At 51.4% G+C, this 9,215-nt stretch overlaps 1 protein-coding gene across 2 annotated transcripts in view; it reads right to left on the bottom strand.

The window, feature by feature from the left end:
- Positions 1 to 467: 467 nt before the first annotated feature.
- Positions 468 to 9,215, bottom strand: part of TEF (TEF transcription factor, PAR bZIP family member) — a 32,362-nt gene continuing 23,614 nt past the window's right edge. For both annotated transcript variants that reach the window (XM_023221881.1, XM_023221880.2), the window contains exons 3-4: positions 5,427 to 5,647; positions 468 to 4,026 (exon numbers count right to left, since the gene is read on the bottom strand). In XM_023221881.1, coding sequence (XP_023077649.1) covers positions 3,811 to 4,026; positions 5,427 to 5,647 — 437 coding nt within the window. In that variant the 3' untranslated portion in view covers positions 468 to 3,810. The remainder of the gene's footprint in view (positions 4,027 to 5,426; positions 5,648 to 9,215) is intronic.

Here is a 9,215-nt window from a genome sequence, read left to right as displayed (position 1 = left end):
GGGCGCCTGTAGTCCCAGCTACTCAGGAGGCTGAGGCAGGAGAATGGCGTAAACCCGGGAGGCGGAGCTTGCAGTGAGCTGAGATCCGGCCACTGCACTCCCGCCTGGGCGACAGAGCGAGACTCCGTCTCAAAAAAAAAAAAAAAAGAGAACACTTGTCATAAGCAGCTCCCTGTCTGTCTTCTAGTTGTTTAGCACTTTTATCTGTTCCCACTGCTTCTGGTCTGGTATCTGTCCCTCCTCAATATAAGCAGGGCAAGAATCACTTCCATCTGATAGATGAGGAAACTGAGGCAGAGTGGTTGGGGTCAGATGCTAAGAGTGTCTGGACTACGATGAAAGGGGTGTCTGGGGTGGATTCTAATGAGATAGTTTTCCAGCTTGACTCTACAGCTCCTAGGCCAACACTCAAGGGAGGAAACTCGAGATTAGGGGTGCAGGGAAGGACAGAAAAGACAGTCCCAACATTCTCATTTCAAAATATTTAATTTTGTCTGAAAAGGATACATTCCCGGCTTCCCTCCCACCACATCACTCCGGCCCACCAGCAGTGACACACTCGCACGCACACACGCACATAAGGCCAATGGGCTACGGTCTGCTTCTGCCCTCTCTGGCTGGGAAGAAGGGATTTTTCTCTTGCCTCCTTCCCCCAACAAAGGTAAAGAAGAGAGGGGCCCGCTGGAATGCCAGCTCCCAGGGAAGGACACAGAGCCCCACACACTCTATCACATCACATGCACTTAGAAAAATAAAACCAAGTGGTGTTCTGGCATCCCCAACACCGTAAGAGAGCAATATCCACCTGGAAGTCATCTTTGCCATTTTCTAGAAAAATTTATTGCACTTAATTAGCAGATGTTAAAGGAGCTCTGGGGTAGAGCTTTGCCATGAAAACCAGATGCTCCTCGGCCCTTTGCGTTCCAAGGAGCACGGCTCCCGGGGCCCAGGGAGAGGGCTGCCCAGCTTCGGAGGGGTTTTCCCCCACTGGCTTGCGTGCCTGCCACCCTGCCTCAGGCCAGAGGACCGCAGGAGTGGCCTGCACCGCCCCTCTCAGCAGGGTTACATGTAAGGTTCACTGCTAAGTGCCCCTCCAACCTCAGAAGCCAGACCGGCAAACCTCTTCCTTTGACCAAGGGTAAGAGTTACCCGGGTCCTCCACAAAGTTGCCATAAACCTTGAAAACCCTCTCTCTAAATGCACATGTTCCTCCATCACAGGAGACATATATATGAATATTCCTGCAAAGTTCCAGCTCATTCATGATTTGTCTGTTCTGAGGTTGCGCTAAGGGTGCCACAAAGCTTTAGACAGAATGCTTAGGAATTAGATGGTATTTCCAAGCCCATCGGAACCCACGGAAAGCCAAGGTAAAGTCAGCTTCTCTAGCCTCCAGTGATTTACAGATGTCAAAGATCCAAGCACAGGAGCCTCAGTCTCCAGCAGTCAGCCTCCAAGAAGAAGGCCCAGGAGGGAGCCAAGAGACTCCCATTCCCTCGAGAGAAACTGAGCAGGCACCAACCCTCTCCTGCAAGCACGGATTTTTAGGACAGGAGAGGAGACAACCTTACCTGAGCACTTCTTTTCTCCCACAGGTCAGCCTCTGTGGACATCCTCCATCTTGTCCCCACCAGGCTCCTGACTCAGAGGGGCATTTCAAAAAGAGTCCAGCAGCCGTACTCTTTCCAAGTAAGCACTTTGGGAAAGAACCCGATACCCACTGCCTGGGGGAAAGAAGGGAGGGCACCAAACAGGCAGAGGGCGGGATAAAGAGGAGAGACATCGAGCCACCATCCCAGCCACTGGGCTCGGAACATGGACACCAGAGATTTAGTGTCCATCCTTAAAAAAATAAAACTGCAAAAACACAAACCATATACTTTCCGGCAAAGAAAATGAAGAGCTTTTAAGCTCGAGGCTCTTCCACTAATAACAAAATGAGAACCGCCCTCTTGGTGATCCACCAGGCCAGAGGGAGCGTGCCCGGGAGGGAGAGCTGCCCGGGGCAGGACACTGACATGCTGGATGCGCCTGCCCTGTGTGGTTACAATAGAGTGAAAGTGTGTACATGGTTTTTAGAGAACCACAAAGTAAAAGTCAGGGGCCCGGCGAGAGGAGTGACCTCCCTTGGCCTCAGGGCCCCTTGTCAAGTCCCCCGGAGAGGTGGGTGGGAGGTCCCCGAAGGGCCGTGGCATTCCCCTGGGGTGAGGTCCACGCCTTGGTCTGAACACCTGTTATGAAAAGTCTTTAGAAGTTGGGGCCCGGGACTCTGAACCACCACGGTAAATAAAGCCAGTGTTACGGAGGGCAAAGCATGCCCATCGCCTCTGTCTCCTCTTCACCACAGGCTGCCCACCCTGAGCAAATAAACACACCCATCTCAGGGGTGCCCCAGTGACCCAAATGAGCAGAGGCTTCCATGAATTTCCTCGGTGAATCTTCTGAGCACAGCAAAAGGGCAAGTCCAGCCACACAAGAGAAAGGAGTCGTGAGGCAGGGGAGGCCACAGCTGTGAGAAGCCACAGCATGGCCAACCTCACGAGTGGCCCCCGTCTCCTGGGACCAAGACTGAGGGGACCCTAGGCCTGTGTAAACATCCTAACAGCCTGCTATCCCGTAAAAGTGGCACTGCGACCTTGGTGACTCTAGACTAGGTGTCTTGCCCTACTGACACCCTCCAGGCAGCTTGCATGGGAGGGATCCTGAAGCAAGAATTGTGAGGCCCTTGCTGCCCCCAGGGAGAGTGTACTCTAGCCCAGGCCACACCGGTGAGCAGAGCAAGAAAAAAAGGGAGCTTCTCAAGAAACACACCACATTTCTCGTGCCCACGGTGGAAGGGGGCTGTGGAGGCGTTTTCTAAACACCACTAGGAAGGCGAATCCTGGGGTCCAGGAAGTTAAAGCCTCCTAGGTAAGAGGGGTTTTCCTTTTAAATCTATGGTCCAAGACTGGACACTGGGTGGAAAGAAACAGCAGGCCCAGAGGCCTGGTGTAGTGGGACAAACGAGCTTCAGAAGTGGCCTCTGAGTAGCCTGGAAAGGAAATGAAAAGGCCTCCGTTGGCCCTGGCACTCCGGGCTCGGAGAGCAGTCATCCTGGGAGTCTCTCCTGCACAGCCAAGGAAATGCGGAGAGCCAATGGCCTCAGAGCCATAGGGGAAAAGGGGTGCAGGAGCTGAGCAAGGCTGGGTGCACTTCTGCTGCAGGCCCCAGCCTCAAGCCCCATCCCAGGCTATGCAGAGACCCCACTCCTGCAGCCTGCCACCCATGCAACACTGACGGAGGAGTTGGTGTGTCCTTCTGCCTCCAAGGAAGATGGGAACAGATATTACTCAGACTGTCTGGGGGGGATGAGGTGCGTGACAGACACACCTTGAGTGGAAACGCACCCTGCTACCTGAGAAGACATAGGGTGACAATGATCACAACTCATTCTGCAGAGATAGCCCTCAGCATCCCAGGCTGGAGACTGAGGCAGAGTCCAGGGACCCTGAGCGCTTGGGGGAGAGAGGTGTGTACTCCAGAGGTCCCCTTCCGATTCAACTGGGACATCCAAGAATAGAAACTAAGGCCGAGTCACCCGTCTATGCATTCTCTTGCGTTCCCCACCAGTGAGGAGACTGGCCCCCCAGGGACGTCACCACGTGCGCGGGCCATGGTATAATGAAGCTGAGACGTGGCCGCTCCTGCAGCAGGTGCGCCGCCATGCGCCCACGACGAGTCATAAGTCTCCACGCGTGTGAGGGGTTTCAGGGAGCCCCCAGGCAGAGGTCTGAGGTGCAGGCAGTGCCCTGCCCGGGCGGGGGGCACGGGTTACAAGGGCCCGTATTTGGTCTCATACTTGGACACGATGGTCTTGCACTTGCCCACTTCCTTGCGTAGCTCAGCCACCTCCGTCCGCAGGGCTGTGTTCTCCTTCTCCAGGAAGGCCGCCCGGATGGTGATCTGATTCTCTTTCAGGCGCCGGGCATCCCGCGACCGTTTAGCCGCCACGTTGTTCTTCTTGCGTCTTGTCCAGTACTTTTCATCCTGTGCGGAAGTGCCCTCTGTGAGTCTCTTGTCTTTCCCCACGAAAGAACCCGATTTTTCCACTCCCACCACCTGGATTCCCCTAACTCATCTGGTGTGGCCACAACTAAAGCAGGGATACCAGGGAGGGAGCAGCACAAACCAGGGCACATTGTGGGGACTGCCCTTTCCTCGGGAGCAGGATGAGAAACAAAAGTTATTTGGTAGGTTACATGGTGAAGAGAAGGAGACCCATTTCGTGGAGGCCTGGTACCTGCTGCTCCAGCACAAAGCACTGCACTGTCCACACCCTTGCCTCACTTAGGCATTTTGGTTGTGGGTAAGGGCCTAGTTCCGAGTTGAGATCTTGGCTCTCCAAGATTACTAGCAGTGAAACTGCAAGTACTTTCACCCCTCAATATCACAGGTCCCTTATCTTTACAATGAGAAATAATAGGCCAGGCATGGTGGCTCACTCCTGTAATCCCAGCACTTTGGGAGGCCGAGGCAGGTGGATCACTTGAGGTCGGGAGTTCAAGACCAGCCTGGTCAATATGATGAAACCCCATCTCTACTAAAAATACACAAATTAGCTGGGCGTGGTGGTGCGTGTCTGTAACCTCAGCTACTCAGGAGGGTGAGGCACAAGAATCAGTTGAACCCGGGAGGCAGAAGATGCAGTGAGCTGAGATCATGCCACTGCACTCAGACAGAGTGAGACTCTGTCTAAAAAACCAAACCAAACCAAACAAAACAAAATCAGTGCCTGGCCTGCAGTGAGTACCATCGAAATATTTACCACGATCATCACATCATTATTAAAGTCTCAGAAACCTCCCCGGGAGGCAGGTTCAGCTGTTCCCATTTTACAGATGAGGAACTTGAGGCACAGCTATGCCACAGGTGGCAACATGGAGTTTGAACCCAGGTCTGCCTGACTGCAAGGATTTGGATGAAAAATCCTTGCTGTAAGTTTTTCATAGGAAAGGATGGAAAAATGCAAAATTCCTTCTTTCTACCAGTTCCTAACAGCACCACCAGCTTGCTCGTCCCGGGGATGGCTACATACAAGCAATCCTTTGTCCTTCAAAGCAAGGACTTTCTCAGCCCCAGTTCCTGTGGCCCAGTGAGCTCTTGCCCAGTGGCTGGGCTACAGCCAGGGAGGCAGGAACATCAACACTGCCAATGGCCCGGGGAAGGAGAGAGAAACTACAGGGAGTCACACTGGGGCCAAATGCCACATGACTCCTTTTCTTTCTACTAACCTGCTGCGAGACATGGCTTTAAACACTGAACTTATTATGTCTTTCCAAATGGTGTCACGAGGGAAGGCTCTCCAGATAAAATCAAATTTGAGAAGCCATAGCCCCTAGGCCCTTGAACCAATGTTGCATCTTTACTTATAAGGAATAACAGGTTACCTTCTGCTCATCGGGGACAAAGACCTTCTTGGCCTTTTTGATCATGGGCTGGGGCTTCAGGTCCTCCTCAGCAAACTTGTGCTTCCGAGGGTTGAAGAGCTCCCCGCCTGGCACACTGGAGAGCACCAGGTCGGCGGGGTCTGGATTGAAGTTCACATCCACCTCCACACAGTTGGGGTCAATGGGACTGGGAGTCTCCCTCTCCTTCTCCAGGGAAGATTCTGAAAGACACAGAGACAGATGCTCCCGAAGCAGCCCACTGGACAGAGAAGACCCACGTCACACAGCCAGAGACCTGGTTGAACCTCAAGGCTGCATAAGCCACTGCTGCTTGGGGAGAAGAAAACCCCAACAGTACCAACCCCTAAGCCAGACTGGCACACGGCTCAATTCCACAACACAAACATTCAAAGAATTATTTCTTTCAGGAACAGAATGCTCAAAAGGAAACAGAAGCCCTCGAAAAAAACAGGGTTTTCCAATTGTTTCCACCCCCTCCAGAAATGTTAAGCAAAACATCAATTTTTTTTCTTTTTTTGAGACTGAGTCTCACTGTGTCGCCCAGGCTGGAGTGCAGTGGTGCGACCTTGGCTCACTGCAAGCTCCCCCTCCCGGGTTCATGCCATTCTCCTGCCTCAACCTCTCGAGTAGCTGGGACTACAGGCGCCTGCCACCACAGGCGCCCACCACCAAGCCTGGCTATTTGTTTTGTATTTTTAGTAGAGACGGCGTTTCAGCGTGTCAGGATGGTATGGATCTTCTGATCTCCTGATCCGCCCACCTCAGCCTCCCAAAGTGCTGGGATTATAGGCGTGAGCCACCACGCCCGGCCTAAAACATTAAATTTTTATATTCCCTTAACTGCTGTGATTTCAAGATCTCCACTAATGAGAAACAGCTGCATCTCTCCATCCAGGGACACAGACTGAAGAACGGAAATGGGTTCCAATTTTTTTTTTTTTTTTTGGAGACAGGGTCTCACTCTGTCACCTAGACTGGAGTACCATGGTGTGAACATGGCTCACTGCAGCCTTGACCTCCTGGGCTGGAGTGATCCTCTTGCCTTAGCCTCCTGATTAGCTGGGACCGTGGGTGCACAACCACATGTCTGGCTAATTTTTTTTTTTTATTTTGTAGAGACAGGGTCTCACTATGTTGCCAGGGTTGGTCTCAAACTCCAGGACTCAAATGATCTTCCTGCCTCTGCCTCTGAAAGTGCTGGGATTACAGGTGTGAGCCACTGCACCTGGCCAGGTTCCACTTTTTTTTTTTTTTTTGAGACTGAGTCTTGCTCTGTCGCTCAGGATAGAGTGCGGTGATACAATCTTGGCTCACTGCAGCCTCCACTTCCCCGGTTCAAGTGATTCCCCTGACTCAGCCTTGCGAGTAGCAGAGACAACAGGCATAAGCCACCACACTTGCCTAGTTTTTGTATTTTTAGTAGAGACAAGGTTTCGCCACGTTGGCCAGGCTGCTCTTGAACTGCTGAGCTCAAATGATCCACCCGCCTTGGCCTCCCAAAATGCTGGGACAAGCGTGAGTGACCGCGTAGGCCTGGGTTCCACTTTTGAGTCCCTGAGACATGTCTGTCACTGTGCCATCTAGTCATTTAGTCCTCTTTTTTTTTTTTCAGGAGTCTTACTCTGTCTCCCAGGGTGGAGTGCAGTGGTGTGATCTCAGTTAACTGCAACCAGTCTCCTGGGTTCAAGCTATTCTCCTGCCTCAGCCTCCCAAGTAGATGGGACTACTGGAGCCCACCAGCATGCCTGGCTAATTTTTGTATTTTTAGTAGAGACGGGGTTTCAACATGTTGGCCAGGATGGTCTCAATCTCCTGACCTCATGATTCACCTGCCTCCACTACTTTGTACACTATTTGGCAGGGTCTACACAAGCTGAATATACGCACGTCCAATGACCTAGCCATTCTCCACCACGCCTGGCCGGTCTCAATCTCTTGATTTCATGATGTGCGCCTGCCTCAGCCTCCCAGCATGCTGGGATTACAGGTGTGAGCCACCATGTCTGGCCCAAAAAAATTTTTTTAAATTAGGTGGTGTGGGCCAGGCTCACGCCTGTAATCCCAGGACTTTGAGAGGCTGAGGTGGCTGAATCACGAGGTCAGGAGATCAAGACCATCCTGGCTAACACAGTGAAACCCCGTTTCTAGTAAAAATTCAAAAAATTAGCCGGGCGTGGCGGTAGGCGCCTGTAGTCCCAGCTACTCGGGAGGCTGAGGCAGGAGAATGGTGTGAACCCGGGAGGCGGAGCTTGCAGTGAGCCGAAATCCCGCCACTGCACTCTAGCCTGGGTGACAGAGTGAGATTCTGTCTCAAAAAAAAAAAAAAAAAAAATTAGGTGGTGTGCTGGTGCATGCCTGTAGTCTTAGTTACTCAGGAGGCTGAGGTGGGAGGATTGCCTGAGCCCAGAAGTTTGGAATGATAGTGAGCTATGATCGTACTACTACACGGTTGTCCAGTCTGGGCAACAGTGAGACCCTGTCTCTAAACAAAAAATATATTTATACTATTGATTTTTTTTTCTTTTTCTTTTTTCTTTTGAGACGGAGTCTTGCTGTTGCCCAGGTTGGAGTGCAGTGGCGGGATTTCGGCTCACTGCAAGCTCTGCCTTCCGGGTTCATGCCATTCTCCTGCCTCAGCCTCCCAAATAGCTAGGACTACAGGCTCCTGCCACTATGTCCAGCTAATTTTTTTGTATTTTTAGTAGAGACAGGGTTTCACCGTGTTAGCCAGGATGGTCTTGATCTCGTGACCTCGTGATCCGCCTGCCTTGGCCTCCCAAAGTGCTGGGATTACAGGCGTTAGCCACCGCGCCTAGCCTGATGTTTTGTTTCTATAGAGGAATTTAAAACTTAAAAGGAGGAATTCTACTTTCATTTCTTTTTTTTAGACAGAGTGTTGCTCTGTTGCCCAGGCTGGAACATGGCATGATCTCGGCTCACTGCAACCTCCATCTCCTGGGTTCAAGTGATTCTCCTGCCTCAGCCTCCTAAGTAGCTGGGATTACAGGTGTGTGCCACCACGCCTGGCTAATTTTTTGTACTTGTAGTAGAGACGGGGTTTCACCATATTGGCCAGGCTGGTCTCAAACTCCCGACCTCAGGTGACCTACCCGCCTTGGCCTCCCAAAGTGCTGGGATTACTAGCCTGAGCCACTGTGCCCAGATGTCTCCTTTCATTTCTACCATGTGTACAATTCTTCAATATAAATCTTACTTCATTTGTATTGTGATTTTTGTCTGTCAAGAATATTTCATAAATTTGTTCTGTAAAACTATTTTGTTAGTGTAAAGAGATTCTGATGCCCACATAATTTATATTTGTACTATAAAGCTAGCTATATAAAGTTATAAGTGAAAGTACATATAAATGTAATTAGCTTATATAGTTAAAAACAAAAGGCAGGAAATATTATGCAACTCTATTTATAGAAAGTTCAACTAGGCTGGGCGCGGGGGCTCAAGCCTGTAATCCCAGCACTTTGGGAGGCCGAGACGGGCGGATCACGAGGTCAGGAGATCGAGACCATCCTGGCTAACACGGTGAAACCCCGTCTCTACTAAAAATACAAAAAACTAGCCGGGCGAGGTGGCGGGCGCCTGTAGTCCCAGCTACTCGGGAGGCTGAGGCAGGAGAATGGTGTAAACCCGGGAGGCGGGAGGCGGAGCTTGCAGTGAGATGAGATCCGGCCACTGCACTCCAGCCTGGGAGACAGAGCCAGACTCCGTCTCAAAAAAAAAAAAAAAAAGAAAGAAAGTTCAACTACAGGC

Source organism: Piliocolobus tephrosceles, chromosome 19 (genome assembly GCF_002776525.5).
Source record: "Piliocolobus tephrosceles isolate RC106 chromosome 19, ASM277652v3, whole genome shotgun sequence".
NCBI classification, from domain to species: domain Eukaryota; kingdom Metazoa; phylum Chordata; class Mammalia; order Primates; family Cercopithecidae; genus Piliocolobus; species Piliocolobus tephrosceles.
This window is presented reverse-complemented; position numbering and strand designations above follow the sequence as displayed.